The 18,964-nt window shown below is 52.1% G+C and overlaps 1 protein-coding gene and 2 long non-coding RNA genes across 4 annotated transcripts in view; 1 reads left to right on the forward strand and 2 right to left on the reverse strand.

Moving 5' to 3' along the window:
- Positions 1-1,816: 1,816 nt before the first annotated feature.
- Positions 1,817-7,407, reverse strand: AQP3 (aquaporin 3 (Gill blood group)). 2 transcript variants are annotated; one of them, XM_084775812.1, is made up of 6 exons: positions 7,213-7,405; positions 4,257-4,383; positions 3,790-3,927; positions 3,357-3,475; positions 2,944-3,161; positions 1,817-2,832 (listed from the first exon to the last, which is right to left on the reverse strand). In XM_084775812.1, the coding sequence occupies exons 1-6, from the start codon at positions 7,318-7,320 to the stop codon at positions 2,664-2,666; spliced, it is 879 nt and encodes a 292-aa protein (XP_084631938.1). In that variant the 5' UTR covers positions 7,321-7,405; the 3' UTR covers positions 1,817-2,663. The 2 variants fall into 2 exon arrangements, with proteins under 2 accessions (XP_084631938.1, XP_084631939.1); XM_084775813.1 differs by lacking the exon at positions 2,944-3,161 and having other exon boundaries at positions 7,213-7,407.
- LOC311594308 lies at positions 4,727-18,287 on the forward strand. The gene is made up of 3 exons (XR_014778041.1): positions 4,727-6,980; positions 14,407-14,609; positions 16,956-18,287. It is a non-coding gene; the product is annotated as an uncharacterized lncRNA (long non-coding RNA).
- The window catches only part of LOC311594341, a 59,122-nt gene continuing 49,254 nt past the window's right edge, over positions 9,097-18,964 (reverse strand). Inside the window, exon 2 of the long non-coding RNA XR_014778062.1 lies at positions 9,097-9,275. This is a non-coding gene — a long non-coding RNA (uncharacterized lncRNA). The remainder of the gene's footprint in view (positions 9,276-18,964) is intronic.

The raw sequence follows: 18,964 nt of genomic DNA on the forward strand, positions 1-18,964 counted from the left end.
GTTGCTGAATTCAGTGGCCTTACAAAACAGCTCTCAGCACCCTCCTTTCCCTCCACTTTCTCATCCCATCCTGCGTCTGCCAGCAGTCCTAAGGGGCCAGTTTTGTTTTTTGTCTTGGTTTTTGTTTGTTTGTTTGATTGGTTGGTTTTTCGAGACAGGGCTTCTCTGTGTAGTCTTGGCCGTCCTGGACTCACTTTGTAGACCAGGCTGTCCTCTGAACTCACAGCGATCCACCTGCCTCTGCCTCCCGAGTGCTGGGATTAAAGGCGTGCGCCACCACTCCACTGTTTTACAGCCACGGCACCTGAAGGCCTCCTGCCACCACTGCCACCCACTGACTGGTGGGATCTGAAAGGAAGGATGGTGCGGCAGGGTTACGGATGGAGTCCCAAGGAGGAAACGCTGTGGCTGTTGAGTGAAACTGGTGTGGCATGCTGAAGGGAACCCTGCAGGCACCTTCCCGCTCCCAGGTTTCACATTCTCCCGACTCAGGGTCCCTCTGCCTCAGGCCTCTCCAGCATTCCAGAGATGCCTCTTGGGACCTGGGGGCACAAGGAAAGGCTGGGATCTTTCAGTGAATTGTCTTCTCCCGCCAAGCTGTGGTGGTGCACGCCTTTAATCCCAGCACTCGGGAGGCAGAGGCAGGTGGATCACTGTGAGTTCAGAGGCCAGCCTGGTCTACAAAGTGAGTCCAGGACGGCCAGGGCTACACAGAGAAACACTCTCCTACCCCACAAAAAAGAAATGTCTTATCCCACCCTGACTCCTAAGTCAGTCCTAGCTGTGAGGTCTTTCTTGGGCCTGGGGTTCAGCGGTGAAGGGGCTATGGCGCAAGAGCCCTTGACCTTGAAAAGCACAATTTTGCAGGCCCAGGTTCCTCCGGCTCCTCCAGGGTTAACTGTGCAGGACGGTTTCCCTCGTATTCCTGGTGAAACTTAAGTCAGCTCTAGTAAGGAAGGCGGAAATGAGGCACACTTCCTGGGCTCAGGTGTGCCAGGCTAGTCACACAACCCGTGCCTTACTGGGCACAGACATGTCCCTAACTAATGAGGCAGAGAAAGGGACTTGAGTAAACACAACAGAGGTTCTTGGTTCAGGCAAGTGACTTTGGGTTGGAAGGGAGAGTGACCCATTTCCTAGAGGAGGGAGCAGCACTAATGCAGACCATAATATTAACAAGCAAAGATGGGAGCAGGAACTTCAGAGTGGAGGCCCAAAGTAGGGAAGCCCAGGGGCCCAGAAAGTAGGCAGCAGTCAAGGTGGAGCATTGGGGTGGGGTGGGTAAGGAGAGGGACACGGCCGAGAGACCCTGGGCAGTAGGAGGACTTTGGTGTCGTCTCAGATGTGATGAGGACGGTGGAGGGAGCCCTATTCTCAGGGTGGTACCCTTAGGAACCTGTGCGGACTGACCCTGCAGGGAGGCTGCTAAGAGTGCACAGCCAAAAGCCTGAGTAGAGGACCATACAGGCCCCCAGTCTGCTTGGCCTCCTCAAGCCATAGCTTTAGCCTTTCCATTCTCCAGGCAGCTCTGCCTGCCACAGGGGCTCCAAACTTCCTCCCTGGGGACTGGGATAAGATGGAAGGATTCCTCAGATGCTCAGGAGGGCTGGAATCTGGGGCTACTGAATACAAACTAAGCCTAGACCCTGAACTAGACACTTGGGAGTTTATGGCTAAATGACACCAAAGCTCTAAGGTGTCAGCAAGGGGAGCTCTGTGAGTTCAAGGCCAGCCTGGGATACATAGTGAGTCCCAGGATAGCCTGCACTATATGGATCCTGTCTGAAAACAAACAAAAGCAAGCAGAAAGGCACAGTTTCTGTTTTGTGGATACATTTTATTCTTTATGTATATAAAAGGCAACAGCACATTGTTGATTGGAGGATTAAAGGAAGGAAAACCTTTTTAAAAAGTGGGGTTTCCCTACCCCTAGTCCTAAGACTGTAACATATATGTATGTATATATGTATATATTATTTTAAAAAAACAGAAAATATGAAACTTACGACCTAAATTTCTTCCCCCTCCTAGTGTCTATCTTATATCAGAAAAATATTACACAGCCCCTACTCAAGGATCATAGCTCCAGATAGGAGCTACATCCCTCTTACCCCTCCCCCACCCCCAAGCCTAGAAATCCACTTCCAATAAAGACCAGACACACACATACTCAGAAACGCACTTCCGGGTCCTCCTCCACGCGGACTCCCTGACCCACGCACACGCTGGCAGTTTCCTCCCTCACCTCCCTTCCCCTGGGCTCCCTTGAACTGCTTTGGTCTGTTTTGAAAACTTGGTCCCTTGCCCTGAATGCCTGGAAAACAGCACACACGCACACACATACACACATGCATGCATGCACGCACGCACACACACATACACACATACTCTCTCTTCCTCTCTTTGTATATTCTCTTCCTTTTGGGAAACGAAAGGACATTTGGTCCTACTTGCTATCAGACCTTGGCTTAAGACTGGGAACCTAATGCCCCGTTGGGCAGAGTTCATTTGACATTCTGGAGGGGCCGTCCAGCCGGGGTGGATACAGGGAGCTTCTTAGCTTCTCCGTGAGAGGCATCCCAGGGGGGCTTTTAAAGGAGTGGCCCCCACACAGTCAGTGGATACTCAAGGGAGTGGACAGTGGGGGCCGGCCGGCCGCCCACTCAGATCTGCTCTTTGTGCTTCACGTGGGCCAGCTTCACATTCTCTGCCTCGGTGGAGGGCGGGGGCTGCTCCAGGTGGCAGCCGATCATGAGCTGGTACACGAAGACGCCAGCGATGGAGCCCAGGAGTGGGGAGACGATGGGTACCCACCACCAGTGCCGGCCAGTCCTGGAGGGCGGATACTGGTGATCAGAAACAGGAGGGCAGGGGAGAGGGGAGGCGACCTAAGGTAAGCTGAGGGCGGGGGTGGGGGGTGGGATTGGGGGCGGGCGTACTCACGTGAAGACTTCTGAGCCCCAGCCAGCCAGGGCGGTGAAAAGGCGGGGGCCAAAGTCACGGGCAGGGTTGACCGCATAACCAGAGTTGAAGCCCATGGAAGTGCCAATGACCAGGACCACAAGGCCCACGGTGAAGGCCTCCAGGCCGCGGGGGACAGGGTTGTTATACGGGTCGACAATGGCTAGCACACACACGATGAGGGAGGCTGTACCTATGAACTGGAGAGTGGGGAGCGGAAGGTGAGGGACGGCTCCTTGCCCTGCTGATCCTGGGATGCTCGCAATGCACGGAGCAAACATTCACTGGGAGGCTCTGCGCATGTTCTGAGGTGCCCTGCTACAATCAAGGGGCGTTGTCCCAAACAGGTCTGTTCCTCCCTCCGCTTTTAACTTCACACTTCCCCAGCCCCGTACCTGATCAAAGAAACCATTGACCATGTCCAAGTGTCCAGAGGGATAGGTGGCAAAGATGCCAGCTGTGCCATTGGGTCCGGAGACGATAAGTTGATTGTTGGCAAAGCCCCAGATGGCATCTGGTGACAGATTAGGCCCATTGTGAGTGATGGCCCAGCCTCCCGTCTCAGACCTGCCTTCCCCACCCTGCCAGGGGTCACGGGTAAACATAATACTCTGGAGGCACCGAGACAGGGTGGGGCGGAAGACCCGAGATCCTATTGTTGCCCAACTTGTTTCTTTCCCCTAGAGCCCCGAACCTGGGCCTGAGTGTTAACGAGTGAGTCATGAGCACTGGGCCTGGGCAGGCCCCAGGTGTCATCAGTGGGCTTGGCGCCAGCCAGAATTTCAGAAGGGAAAGGTGCGTGGAGAAGGGCGGGACGGGACCGCTTACCATAGTACAGCCCAAAAACGATGCCAGCACCCAAGAAGGCCCCCAGCGTCTGTGCCAGTGTGTAAATGGGCAGCTTGATCCAGGGTTCGCGTGCCAGGAAGCACATGGCAAAGGTCACAGCAGGATTTAAGTGGGCTCCTGAGGAGAGGAGATAGAATCTGTTGGCCACAGCCCACCACTATGGGGGGTTGAGGGGCTCGTAAGGGCTCCCATGCACTCCTCTTTCTTTTCTGGGGTACAGAAGGGTTTCTTGGCCTGGGTGGCAGTTGGACTATGTCACAGACTGACCTTTGATTCCAGGGTGAGAGTCAATGGTTCTGTTCCAACCTTGCCTCCAAAGGGCCCAAAGCTGGGGTGTTGTCAGAACCCCAAGCTTGAGGGTGCCCCCTCACCCCCCCTGCTCTAGCCAGACACTTGTTGGAAATGCTGATGAGGGCTGGGAACTGAGGCTGGGGTTGAGACCTTACCAGACACTTGGCCAGCCACCAAGATGGCAAGGGTGACAGCGAAGCCAAAAGCCAAGTTGATGGTGAGGAAGCCACCATGGGTGCCCCGGCTGAGCACCACTTGAGCCACGGAGCCACAGCCGAACATCTGTCAGAAAGCAGAGCAAATGACACCCCATTGAGAACAGCGGATGCCTGCCACCAGAGAAGACCGGAAGTCCTTCCTGGAAAATAACCCAGATCCTCCTGCTGCAACTGCAAGTCCCAGAAAGAGGAGACTTGTCTTCACCCATTTAGTCTCCATCTTGAATAGAGAGAACAGAGCCCTATAGGAGGGCCTGGGAACCCAGATGGTTGGATAATAACATTCACTGGTTTTTCTTCAATCCCAGAAGGGGATTGGGGGTGGGGGGTGGGGGGGAGGGGGGAGGGGGGAGGGGGGAGGGGGGAGGGGGGAGGGGGAGGGAGACTGTCACTATAGCAGTTTCTGTCTCTGTCCTCCAGACCTGGCACACAGAGGCAGGAAGTATGCCTTAACCTCCAGCTCTTCCACAGCTGAGGTCATAGTGGAGGTGGCAGCGTGGGGAGGGGGGGATACAGAGATTAGAGGGAGAACAAAAGTGAAGGTGAATCTCCTAGAAGCCTCTGTGCACACCTGGTCCTCCCCGGGCCCCTCACTCAGTGCCCTCTCTCCTAATCTGTCCCTTTCAGCACCTCCCAGGCTGAACCTTCCTCTTCCTGCTGCCGCCCCTCTGCCTCCAGGATTCCCACTCAGATCCGGAGAGTCCTAAATACAAGGTTTAGTTGGCTCTTCTCTCTAACTCCAATGAGATCTGCTCAAACCCTTCCGCCTGGGATAGAGGGACTGAAAGGGACTAGGGTCCCTCAAATCTAGCATATACAGGGCGTAATATATGTTCAAAAGTCCCTGGGTCTCCGTTCCCACCTCTCCAGAACTCAGAGTGCTGTGCTGAGCCCGGCCTTGATCCCTGCACTCTCGAAGTAGAGGCCAGCCTGGTCTACAGAACAGAGAGACCCTGTCTAAAAAATAAAATAAAATAAAAATTGCTATGCTGGCCAGCAGGCAGTGGCTGTTCCGTTTCCTCTCTGATGGGTGCTGAGCTGTCAAGCATTGGTTCTTATCACTCAGAAGGATGAGGCAGGGGAAGCCAGTGGTGCTTCCCAGTGCAGGGCAAAGGTGTGCAGGAGACAGGTGAGAGCAAAGGTCAGTGATTGTCAGAGTCCAGGGTGGAGGCATGTGGAGGTCTGGGACACTGTGCCCAGCCAGACCCTGGCCTGAGCTCTTTGCCTGCCTGAGGCCCAGACCTGGTACCATGCCAAGGGGCACTGGAGGGAGGAGCTCTGAAAGCCAGTTCCACCACCTTGGGGCTAATCTTCCTCTTCCTTCTCCTCCCCCCTTCACCCGGCTCCAGGTTCTTAGCCAGCCCCTCACCCTACCCAACTATGTACCTCAGAGAAAGGGGCTTTTCTCACCCCAAAGCTACCCTGGATTCTGACCCGGTAATGTCCTGGGTCCCCCAACACAGCTACACACAAGCAAGCGCTCACCCATCAGGGGATTCCCCTTGGTGTGACTCCCCCCTAAGCTCTGCTTTTCACCAGACACCTGATGCCTCACATCTCCCTAGGCCTGAAAGCCTTCATCACAAATCCAGCACCCTCTTTTTGTGGCCTGGGATAAGCCAACTGGTCCTGGGGCTCAGCGGGGGACTGACTGCTCTTTTCATAGTGGAGTGGAATTGAGAACTGGGAAGGGCGAAGGAGGAGGCCCCTCTGTAGAGGCGGAAGACACCCTCCCTCGTGCCTGCTGCTCCCAAACAGGTGGCTGAACTCACACATCAAGATAGGGAACAGGACAGAGGTGGAAAGGCGACAAATGCACCTCTCCACTCCCTTCTTGGCACAAAGAAGAGAGGAGTGGGGACAACTGATAGGCCACCGGTCTATGAGGTCAGAGGCAAGTTTAGGCCTCTTCTCACCGAGTACCCTGCCGGACCATCATCCTTTCCGGCTGGTTCAACTGATCTATGTCACCCAGGACTGAGGCTTGTGCTGCAACTGAATTCAGAAGACTGGGGCAAACAAATGTAATGACATCAGTGGCTGAAAAATCAGAGAGAGTAACTGGGACAGGAAACAAAAAACATAACTGCCTGTCAGACGGAGAAGTGCACCCCCAAGTTACGCACAGCAACTCAGGGCCAAACTGCAGAAGCTGTGGAGGATGGGGAAGCCCAATCAAGAGCCACGGAGAGGCAGAGGAGGGATCAAAAGGCCAGCCGTCTTCTGCAAGGACTCCGGAACCGGCAGGGTCCAGGGTTAAAGGGCATGGCACGTGAGGAACGAAGTCAGAGACGCACACACCCAGCCCTCCGCTGGAGCCGGTTTCCTTCCACAATCTCCATGACATTCCTTCCTTGCAATTTTGCTGCTCACAGCCCAAGAGGCCTGCGCCCTCTGCCCCCACCTGTGGTAATCTGTCCTCACTTCACTGCAACTTTTGGACTTTCAGAGGCTTAATTATTCATTAGGGGCCAAACACCCAAGACCCAAAATAACTTAATAGGGGTCCATTTGATTCTGCCACCTCTGTGTCCCGGGGCTGGGACTCTGGGAAGCTTGGGAGACTGAGAAGAGAAAGGGCTCAAAGTCCCACACTACAGGGTCACCCTTCCCCGCAGCCTGTGGTCCCGGTCTCCAGTGGAAAGAGCAGAGCTGTCGCTGGTGAGTAACACTGTCATTCTCCGCTGTCAGGAATTGAGTTAGAACAGTGAAGACAGGGCTTTTTTTGGAGGTCAGCTTGACCCTGAGGGTTAAAGCCTGGTCGGGTCTGCCTTGAAAACTTGGGGGAAAAAACGGTCCCCAGGGTGTATACGGAGTCGGGGAGCACTGGGGTGAGGGGCGGGTGGGGAGAGAGGCTGAGAACAGAAAGGGCTGCTCGCTTCCCTGCACTCACCACAAGGATGAGGGTCCCCAGGCACTCCGCCAGCGCCTGGCGGAGCAGCCGGTAGCGGATATGGAGCATCTCCCCGCAACGGTTCATCAGCTCCTTCTGTCGACCCATGGCGAGGCAGGCAGCAGCGCGGTCCGACGTGGGCGAGAGCGGGCGCGAAGCGACTAGCGGAGGGTACTGGAGAGCGCAGGTGGCGCCCTTTATATGCACATGCACCCGCGGCCAGCCCCGCCCGCGGAGCCCCACCCGCAGAGCCCTGCGGGGGCGGAGTGCGGTCACCACCCGCCCGCTAGCCTTGGGGCGCTGGTGGGACCCGGGGGTGACAGGAGCCGTGAGGAAGATCCTAAGGAGCTTTAAGGGTGATGGGTTGGCTCTGGAGTGTACTTAGGGCAGGGAGTCCTGGCCTGAAAGATCTGAGGTTCCTGTGAAAAAGGGAAAAGCTAGCGATCTCCTGGGCCCGGTCCCAGTAAGCATTGTGGACACCGTCCCACGCTACGGATGATGACACCTGAAATAACGGAGAGGAACCAGGACTCGATAGAACAGGTCAGGCGACTGAAAAGGAGGGCCGCTGGGGGAAGAGCCCTCACAGTGCATGGCATTTGTCCTGTGTGCCCGATCACACCTTTGCTGTGCACACGCCGGCGGCTGGCGTACCTGGGCTTTCTCTTGTGAGCCTTCCTACACTATACCAGTGGCTCCCGAGGCTGAGCTGCTGTTGTCCCGACATACCGCATACAGCATGCCAGCAGGGTGAATTCCAGCTGTTTTGAACTCTCTCCCATCTTGGCTTTCTTACTCCCATCAAAGTAAACCTATCCTTTCTCGATCCTACACCTTGGACCTCCAGTGTGCCAACCCACATGCAGGCATGTAATTAAAAATAATAAAAATAAGTATTTTTAGATGGTTGAAAGGGGGCATGGTGGTGCTCTCATTAAGTCCCAGCAGTGTGTGGATCTGTGAGTTTTAGGCTAGCCTGGTCTACATAGTGAATTCCAGGACAGCCAGAGCTGCACAGCAAGACCCTATCTCAATTCCCCTCCTGCCCAAAAGAGAGAGACTATGTCTCAAAAATCTAAAATTTGGGCGGAGAGAGAGAGAGAGAGAGAGAGAGAGAGAGAGAGAGAGAGAGAGAGAGAGAGAGAGATTACATCAAACTTTAAGACTATCTGATCCAGCCGGGCGTGGTGGCGCATGCCTTTAATCCCAGCACTTGGGAGGCAGGGGCAGGTGGATCTCTGTGAGTTCGAGGCCAGCCTAGTATACAAAGCGAGTCCAGGACAAACCAGGGCTACACAGAGAAACTCTGTCTCAAAAACCAAAAACAACAAACAAGCAAAACAAGACTATTGGATCGATCAGTCAGAGGAGCATCCAAGGCAGCATTGCTCTCAGTGTTGCCTTCTTTCCTTTCTTCCCTTCCTCTTCTGTTTTTTCTCCAGTGCTCAGGATTAAAACCCAGGGCCTGGATCATGTCGTGCTAAGCACGTATTGAGTGATATGCTCACCCAGTCCTGCATTTATTTACATATTTACTTTTTTTTGTTTTTGTTTTTGTTTTTGTTTTTTGCTTGGTGGATTGATTGCTTGGTTTCTGTTTATTTTGTCTTTTTTGTCTTTTGTTTTGTTTTGTTTTGTTTTGTTTTTGGTTTTCTGAGACAGTGTTTCTCTGTGTAGCCTTGGCTGTCCTGGACTTGCTTTGTAGACCAGGCTGGCCTCGAACTCACAGCGATCAGCCTGCCTCTGCCTCCCGAGTGCTGGGATTAAAGGCGTGCGCCACCACACCCGGCTTTGTCTTTTGTTTATTTGTTTTTGAGATAAGGTCACACAAACTGTATCCCAAACTGACCTTGAACTCACTATGTAGCTCAGTCTGGCCTCCAACTCTTGGCCACTCTTTTTTTTTTTTTTTTTTTTTTGGTTTTTCGAGACAGGGTCTCTCTGTGTAGCCTTGGCCATCCTGGACTCACTTTGTAGACCAGGCTGGCCTCGAACACACAGTGATCCGCCCACCTCTGCCTCCCGAGTGCTGGGATTAAAGGCGTGCGCCACCACGCCCGGCTCTTGGCCACTCTTAACCTAAATCTCTCAAATGATGGGATTACAGGTGTGAACCACTCTACTCCGTTTAATGCTTCATTTAGTAACTGAGAAATTGGGCTGAAGATGTAGTTCAGTGGTAGAACACTTACTTACCTAGCATGTCTAAGGTCCTGAGATTGCGCCTGACATCAGAAAGATCAGCCAGTCAACCAATCATCTGGAAACTGCCTTAGTGGCCTGTGCCCCAGTCCCACGTGACTGGGAGTAATGTGTGTATGCTTTCCCCATAGTCTGTAGAGGAGCATTGATTACCAGGGAAGACCAAGAAACTACATTTTTCAGGAGAACTTAATCTGGGTGAGTTAAGGGCCCTGGGGACTTGTTCTCTGAGGAAACAGTGGTTACTACAAGCAAGGTATGGAGGGGCTGGGCCATAACCCCAGCACTTGGGAGGTGGAAGCAAGAGAGTTGGGAGTTCAAGCTCATTCCTGGCTGCATATAGTTTGAGCACACGATGGGCTCCAGGGAGCAGTGGGAAGACTCCACTGATGAAGCATTTCCCTCCAGGCCCGAGGAGGTGTAAGGTAAGAACTAACCCCTTGAAACTGTCCTCTGACCCTCCTGCATGCACTGTGGCATGCCCACCACCACCACCCCCAAAAATACATGTAAAAACAGAAACACCAAAAGAAAAAAAAATCCAGACATAGTGGTGCGGTGAACACTTAATCCCAGCTTGTGGGAAAAAGAGGCAGGGAGATTTCTGTGAGTTTGAGGTCAGCCATATAGCAAGTTCCAGGCCTGCCCAAGTTACATGATGAGAACTTATCTTAAAAGAAAAAGAAAAAAAAAAGTGGAGAAGAAAATCCTAGTGTTGAGATATAGCAACACATAAGGTAGATTCACAGATGCTCAGGCACATATATGCATATGCATGCACACATACATGCATACAGATGCACACATACATGCGTACACATGCACACACATACATGCGTACACATGCACACACATACATGCATACACATGCACACATACATGCGTACACAGCTTGTACTTAACATTCTAGCCTACAGATACTTCCCTTTGTTCAAGAGCCTACCCATAGGCTCACAGGTACATAAAATCAATACATGAAACTTCTGTTCGGTCCTCAGCCCAGAGAGATGCTTCTTTCCCAGACACCCCCTCCCCCCTGGGCTGGGAGGCCCCGTGGTGAATCAGGCAGCCATCACTGAGTACCTGCCTGTTGGCCCTATTGCCAACCTGTGACTCAAAGCAGAACACAAGATTCCTGGTGCCAGAATTCCAACTGCGGTCTGTGGGAGCGGGGAACATGCCAGGCTGCCCTCTGCTCTCCACCCCTGCTTTGCTTCTAGGCTTCTCACCACCTCAAGTGGCTCTGCAAACACTGCAGGAAGCAGGAGTTCCTCAGCATGAAAAGGAGACAAGAGATCTGGGGGGGGGGGGGGGTGCGCCTTTAATCCCAGCACTTGGGAGGATCTCTGAGTTTGAGGCCAGTCTGGTCTACATCAAGCTCCAGGACAGCACTACATAGAGGAACCATGGTTCAAAAAAATAAAAAATAAAAAGGAGACAAGAACCCAGTCCACAGATCCCCATGCCCACCCTGTCCATCCTAGCCTGCTACTAGCAGAGACTGGCCCAGAAACCAGAGCAAAGTAAAAAACAACAACAACAACAACAACAAAAAACACAGGTACATGTTTGTGTGTTAACATGTGTGCGTGTCGCCTGGCACTGTGGCTCACACCCATGATCTCAGCACTTGGGAGGCAGAGGCAGGCAGATCGCTGAGTTCGAGGCCAGCCTGGTCTACAAAGCGAGTCCAGGACAGCCAAGGCTACACAGAGAAACAGCTGACTCGGAAAACAGAGAGAGAGAGAGAGAGAGAGAGAGAGAGAGAGAGAGATGCACACTCAGGAAGCAGAGGCAAATGGACCGCTGTGAGTTTGAGGCCAACCTGTTCTACAAAGCAAGTCCAGGATGGCCAAGATAACATAGAGAAACTCTGTCTTCAAAAACCAAAAGAAGAAAGAAAGAAAGAAAGAAAGAAAGAAAGCCACGTATCCTGAGTTTCTACCCAGCTCATACGGGAGTGCATGGGGGAGGCTGGCACAACCTTGCAGATATATGTCTCATTTTCACCAAGTTCCATTTTACTTACATGTGAGCAGTTCTATGCACTCACCGTGTGTCTGTGTGTACATGTACCTGTCTAGAATCCTGGGCTACAGGTCAACACAAAGTATTTTTGTGACACCCTCCATCAGACATAGCCCTGCGCCAAGGCACATAGCTTATAGTAAGTGACACGAGGCCATGAGCCTTTTCTTCTTCTTCTTCTTCTTCTTCTTCTTCTTCTTCTTCTTCTTCTTCTTCTTCTTCTTCTTCTTCTTTTTTTCTTCTTCTTCTTCTTCTTGACACAAGGTTTCTCTCTATAACCCTGGCTGTCCTGGAACTCACTCTATAGACCAGACTGGCCTCAAACACAGAGATCCGCCTGCCTCTGCCTCCCAAATGCTGGGATAAAAAGTGTATCTCACCACTGGCAGCCCCGAGGCCAGGATCTTAAGGCCCTAACTCTCCCTTGTCTCCTCAGTCAAGACCAGCATACAGGACTATGATTCCATGTGATTCCACCAGACTCCTTTGTGTCTATGGCAGTGGTATATACAGGTATCCAAACGCAGGCCCATTGGGATGGGCAGGGTCTGACTTAGGATTCTACAGATGAGTGGATCTCTGCACTCCTTAATGGGGGAGAGAGGACTCTGCTTCCAACGGCCCTTGACTCCCATCAGCCCTTGCACCTGGGATAGCGAGAGGATAAAGGATGCACTTGCAGAGAAGTACCAGGCTAGCCTGAGTGTGGGGGACAAGAGGGAGTCCCTCTTTCGCTGCCGAGTAACTGTAGGGCATCATTTTCAGTGTAGTCCATGTGACTGGTACCCCCCTGGGACAAAAGGCAGAGGAGAAGGTCACAGAGAAGAGGCACCTTGGTGAGGTCGGTCCCAACCCTCTGAGTCACACAGCTGTGGGTTCCCCGCCTGCTCTTTGGGAAGGACAGCCAAGATTGAGGGCAGGTGGCCAACCAGCTCCTCTGAGAGCTAGCTCTTGGGAGGCAAAGAGGAGGCCACACCTTGAGCAAGGCCTATGTCTCACCCAGGCAAGAGATAGGGATGGGACCTAGGCAGCCCATCCTGCTGTAGGAGGCCATGACTCCTCCACGCAGAGCAGGGGGAGTGGGTCCCCAGCCTAGGAATGAGCAAGTCTGAGCCTGCTGGACCAGAGGGGCTGGCTGGCGCCCTTCAAAAGATGAGGGTGGCACACCTTTCATTTCCTGCCCCCGAATTTTTTTGGACTGAATGAGAGCACCCCAGGGCCTGGAGACGTGGCTCAATGGTTGAGAGTGCTTGCCTCTTCTCCAAAGGACGTGGGTTCTGTTCCTGGCACCCACATCCGGCAGATGTCTCACAACAACTTGAATTCAGATCCAAAGAGCCCTACACCTTTTTCTGGCCTCCCCAGACACCTGCACTCACCTACACATACACATATGCATGTACACACATTCATAAAAATAAATGAATTAAAAAGGGTTTTTGCTGGAGCTGGAGAGATGGCTCAGTGGTTAAGAGCACTGTCTGCTCTTCCAAAGGACCCGGGTTCAATTCCTAGCACCCACATGGCAGCTCACAACTGTCTGTAACTCAAGTTCCAAGGGATCTGACATTCTCACACCGATGCACAGAAAATAAAAGTAAATACTTTTAAAAACTGTTTTGCTGGCCGGGCGTGGTGGCGCACGCCTTTAATCCCAGCATTCGGGAGGCAGAGGCAGGCGGATCGATGTGAGTTTGAGGCCAGCCTGGTCTACAAAGTGAGTTCAGGATAGCCAAGGCTACACAGAGAAACCCTGTCTGGGGGGGGGGACTTTAAATGGGGGGGGCTGTGCACCTGAATGGAGGTACCTAGCCAGATTAGTGAGTCACCTTATGTGGGTGACGAGAACTGATTTCATGTGTGCTCTTAACTGGTAAGCTATTTCTTTTTTCTTTTCCTGAGACGGTTTCTCTATGTAGACTTGACTGTCCTGAACTCAATTTGTAGACTAGGCTGGTCTCGAACTCACAGAGATCCACATGCCTCTGCCTCCCAAGTGCTGAGACTCCCAAGTGCCTTGCTTTTTTTTTTTTTTTTTTTTTTTTTTTTAGGGTTTTTGAGACAGGGTTTCTCTGTGTAACAATCCTAGCTATCCTGGATTCCCTTTTTTTTTTTTTTTTTTGCTTTGTTTTGTTTTTTGAAACAGTGGATTCACTTTTGTAGACCAGGCTGGCCTTGAACTGACAGCAATCTGCCTGCTCTACCTCTTGAGCACTAGGATTAAAGGCACTAAGGCATTTCTTTAATGTTAAAATAAATTTAAAAAATAAGACCAGACAGTGATGGCATACACACCTTTAATCCCAGTACTTGGAAGGCAGAGGCAGGCAGATCTCTATGAGTTCAAGGCCAGCCTGGTCTACAAAGTGAGTTCAGGACAGTCAGGAGTCCAGAGAATCCCTGTCTCTAAAAACAAACAAACAAACAAACAAAAAGCCCCAACCCCAAAAAAACAACAACAACAAAACCTTCACATTTGGGGTGTGTCAGAGGTCTCTGTCCCCACGAGCTGGATACTATTAGGAATATTCCAGGCTTAGTATACCACACTGTCTTCAAGGGCCATGCCCAGGTGCTGAGCCTTCTGCCACGTGTCCTCATGGATATCCATGGATGTCCAGGTACATGCTTAGACATGTGTGCATCCTGTGTCCGTGTTCATGGGGAATCCATGCTTGCACCCATGGGCATGTTCACGTGTGTCCCTGCCAGGACCTGGTCTGGGTCTGGTATTTAGAAAAAACCAAAGATAAGTGAGGGGGGACTCTGTTGAAGGTTTTGGAGGCAAAGGCTGACATTTGGGCTTACCCTATGCCAGCTGCTGGGGCACAAGAGTGAATATATGGAGTTGGGACAGACCGAGCCACCTGTGGAAACAGGACATCTGGAGGGCTCTAGCGTGCCTCTTAGGAACCAGACACCTGAAGCTCTGCTTTCTGATTCCCTCCTTCTTCTCACTGACAGGAAAACTACTGGGGCCTAGAGGGCTCTTCTGGAAGAGGAGAGAGGTCAAGACCAGCAGTGAAGAAGATGGAAACGCTCACAGGCTTCTTGGGTCCAAACTAGAGCTGAGAAGCGTCTCAGTCCCCTATCCCTGCAGCCAGGAAAGAGACAGGCTAGACTAATCGGCTTCCTGCAGAAGAATAGATAGAGGCAAGTGGTTCCAGGTGAGAGTTAATGGGTTATCATCGGCCTAGGAAGGAAGAAGCAGCCAGAGAGAGGTGCAGCTGGAAGCGAGAGACAAAAAGCCAGAAGGCAGAGAGCCTGGACCTCTGGCAGACGTTCACCTACCAGGATCAGTGGCTTATGGAAGCTGTGAAGGGTTTAAGCATTTGCACAGGGAAGGACCTCACAGTGCTCAGTGCTGGATGGATTGGAAGGAGGAGGACTGCAGCCAGGAGGCCCAGGAGCCATAAAGAAGAAAGAGAGGCGCTGGAGAGACGGCTCAGAGGTTAAGAGCACTGGCTGCTCTCCCAGAGATCCTGAATTCAATTCCCAGCAACCACATGGTGGCTCACGACCATCTGTAATGAGATCTGATGCCCTCTTTTGGCTTTCAGGCACATGTGTAGGTTGAATGCCATATACATAATAAAAATATAAATCTGAAAGGAAGAAGAGGCCAGGTACATGGAAATGAGGACGAGAGGATTGAGGAGCACAGGTGGGCAGAAGTGGGTGTAAAAGAGCTGGACCCGAGGTCTGAGCCAGGGACCAGCTGGACCACAGGCGCACAACGGAAGGCGTCATTCATAGAGATTTCCGAGAAGGAAGCACCACATGTGACAATGCCAAAAAGGCTACGCATGTGCTGCACTGGATCCCAGCGCTCTCCTCATCCAAGCCCAGGCTGGCTGCTAATTACAGGGTAGTCAGCTACCCGCCCAAAGGGAAAAGAGTCACAGGGGAAGGTTCCAGGGGAGGGGACAGGCTGCTTCAGAAGATTCTGCAGCTAGAGCTAAGGAATTTCTTCCTGAGGGTCTCTCTCTACATCTGGAGTCAGTGGGCATACTGTGGAAGGACAGTTAGAGAAAGCCAGGACACCGTATCTGCCAATGTTCTTCATCCCACGCTGTCAAGTGATGGTTCTCAATGCTGCCTGTTAGTCAAGGCCCAATCTTGACCTCATCATCCTTGGGAATAGGGGAGAGCTAGGTCTTGCTTCTGAGGGGAAATGTTTAGGTTTGAGCGGGGGTGCACCTGAGCACACATGTCTCCATCCCTTGTGTCTTCTCCCTAGAATGCCCCTCTAAGTGTTGGCCCAGGAAAGAGGTGAAGGCGAGAGCTATGAGGCCTGAACAGAGAAGCAGGCCAGGTGTCTCCTTGTCTGCCTCTTTCTCCTTTGTTGCCCCCTCACCTCACCTCACCTCACTCCTTGGCCCCGAAGGGTAGGCTCAGCACAGCTAGTGCAGCTTGTAGATTCACCCCCCCTCCCCCGCTCCCTGTTTTTCTGGACAAGTTCCTACATGGCTGAACCTCATATAAACCAGAAAAACTATGTTCCCCACCCACCGCTCAGAAGCTGAGGAGCAAGAGGAAGTCTCTCCCTCTGGAACACCCCTTTTCTTGGTCCCATTAGGTCCCTGGGCCAATATGAGGTGCCTCCTCCTCTGAGGCAGGGGAATAGGCAGAGCAGCCTTTCCCGTGGACGGTTTGCCTGACTCACGCGCCCCACACTACCCCTACCTTATCACTCACCTGGATTAATGCTTGACTCATAAAATAAGTACCGGATGTTGGCTGGGGTGGGGGTTGGGGTGTTGGGGAGAGGCTAGTTAGCCCAAATGTGACTTAAGAACTTCACTGAGTGTAACCTGCGCACAGACACTGGGTTTGGAAGTGGGGGGGGGGGGGGACAACTCGTGCTTTTTCTTCCAAAGAAAGAAGCTGGGTGGAGGAAAAGAGGATCTTCAGTTAAGATTTGCATTGAGAGGCTGACATATTGCAGCCAGAAAGGAGGGCGGTTTTAGAGTTCACCACATCAAACAAAAGAGGATTCAAAGGTCAGAACTTTGGACGTCTGAACATCCCCCTCCCAAAGGGAAAAGGCCTTTCTCGGAGCCACAGGGAGGAGTCCAGGATGCCTATTGTTCGAGAGCCTTCTTTTTTAATCCTACCCTGCTCTCCAAAGTCAGGCTTCCCCATTTGCAACGATTCCTTGTGCTGGAGATAAAGCAACCCTATGTACACACAGGTATAGGGCATACACAGATGTGTGCATGTGCAGGCCTAGTGCACACACAACAGGCCATGCCATGATCAGACTACGTACCAGATGCAGACCCTGGGCTGATTTCAAGCCTGGGCTGAGCTGTCTAACAGACAGTAGGGACAGAGTAAAGTCCACCCATCTACATCCACGCGCAGTGAGGAGCACGCAGAGGCCGGTGCCCCGTGGGAGTGTACCCTAACACTGCCTCTGGCATACATCAACAAGGCTTTCTCTGAGCCTCCCCTTCCCTCCCTTCTCTGTTTTTCTTCCATCTCAGCTTCTTTCTTTCCCTCTCCTCCAGGTTCGAGCTCCTGTCTCCAACCATGAGTCAAAACCCAAATGACTTCCTCAGCGGGCTGAGTGAATGCCCAGCAAGCATCACCCTGCACGGTAGCAAGGAGCCAGGGCACAGTCATCTTTCCTGGCCTCCTGGAGAAGATCTGCGGAAAACAGGTTGGAGCTGCCATGTGAGGAATTTAAAGGAAAGCTTAGGCTTCTTGCCCTGCCTCTGGCAAGAGCACTATGCAGGAAGGACTGGTATAGCTCCTTGGGTTTTTGAGATCTCAGCCTCTTTTCCTGCCACTTGGGCATGCTGAGGGCCATGGTGGGTACTGATCTACACCTGTTGGAGCTACCTGCTACAGACCTGCCTCCAGGGCACACTACCCACCCCTTCCTCCAACCAGAGCCAGATTGGTACAAGGACCTGAAGCTGCCTCGGGGAGGAAACACAACGGTTTGGAAATGGGCCAGCCAATCACAGCTTTCCTTGGAGTTCACAGAGGAACTTGCAGATATAGGCCAAGGAGCCAAGGGCAAAAGGGGCAGAGACAAGCCAAGGATGGTGGCAGCTGTAGAGTCTATGCTGATTTCAAGCTGGGCTGAGCTGTCTAGTGACAGTAGGGACAGTAAAGTCCACAAAGACAAAACTGGAGACCAGAGTTCCTGCATATGGCTTTGTGATGGAGCTCACCCACCAGGCACCTGAGTCCCTACACAACTGGTCCACCTAGCACTGAGCCTAATTCCTCATTTAGAAAGGAGTTAAAAGTACCTCCTTTAGCCAGATGTGGTGAAGTATGCTTTTAATCCCAGCACTTGGGAGGCAGAAGCAGGTGGATCATTGAGTGCGAGGCCAGCATGGTCTATAAAGAGACCAGGACAGCCAAGGCTACACAGAGAAACCCTGTCTTGAAAAACAAAAAAACACTTTAAATTTCAGGTTTTTTCTTTTTCCATTACATTTATTTGTGTGTGTTGGGGGGGGGAACATGTATAATGGTTAAAGGTCAAAAGACGACTTACAGAAGTAGTTTTTTTCTTAGACTAGCCTGGCCTAAGATTCACAGAGAATCACATTGCCTTCCAAATGCTGAGATTAAAGGCATGTATCATCATCCATCTTTTTGGTTTGGTTTGGAGACAGGGTTTCTCTGTGTCCTAGAACTCACTCTGTAGACCAAGCTGGCCTCAAACTCAGAGATCTGCCTGCCTCTGCCTCTGTAAGCGCTGGAGTAAAGACAAGTACATTTATTTTTACCTGCATGTACTTATGTGCACACATGCACTGAAATGCCCTGGCATTAAAGTTACAAGTGATTGTTAGGGACCTGATATGGGTGCTGGAACCAAACTTGTGTCCTCTCTAAGTTTCTTTTTTTCTTTCCTCCCCCAAGACAGTCTCTGTGTAGCCCTGGCTGTCCTGGAACTTGCTCTGTAGAGCAGGCTGGTCCCAAATTCACAGATCCACCGCCCTCTGCCTCCCAAGTGCTGGGAGGCATAACAGGGCCTCCCTGTGCAACCCTGGCTGCCCGGGAACTCACTACATAGATAAGGCTGGACTCAGACTCAGAGAGAACCTCTGCCTGCCCCTCCCAAGTAGTGGGATTACAGGTGTGAGCACCCCAACACCCAATCAGCCTTAGGCTTTCTTTCCTCATCAGCACCTCGCTTGCTCTAAGGGGAGTCCACAAGCTCTGACTACTTTTGGGGGAGGGGGGTTGAGACAGGGTTTCTCTGTGTAGCCTTGACTGTCCTGGACTTGCTTTGTAGACGAGGTTGGCCTTGAACTCACAGCGATCTGCCTGCGTCAGCTTCCCAAGTGCTGGATTAAAGGTGGGCGCCACCACTGCCTGGCTCTGACTCCTGTTTCTTTGGGGCCTTCCTGTGGTCCTCTGGCCTCCACAGGCTCGGGCTGGTACTCCCTTTACACATATCTGTTTGAGTCTCATTCTAGGTGCTGTGAGGAACACTAGGTCATCAGTGCTCAGCATGCTGTCCTCACAGGCCAGGCTGATATGAGAAAAGTCA

The sequence above is a fragment of the Acomys minous genome, assembly GCF_964271855.1.
Source record: "Acomys minous genome assembly, chromosome: 1".
NCBI lineage: Eukaryota > Metazoa > Chordata > Mammalia > Rodentia > Muridae > Acomys > Acomys minous.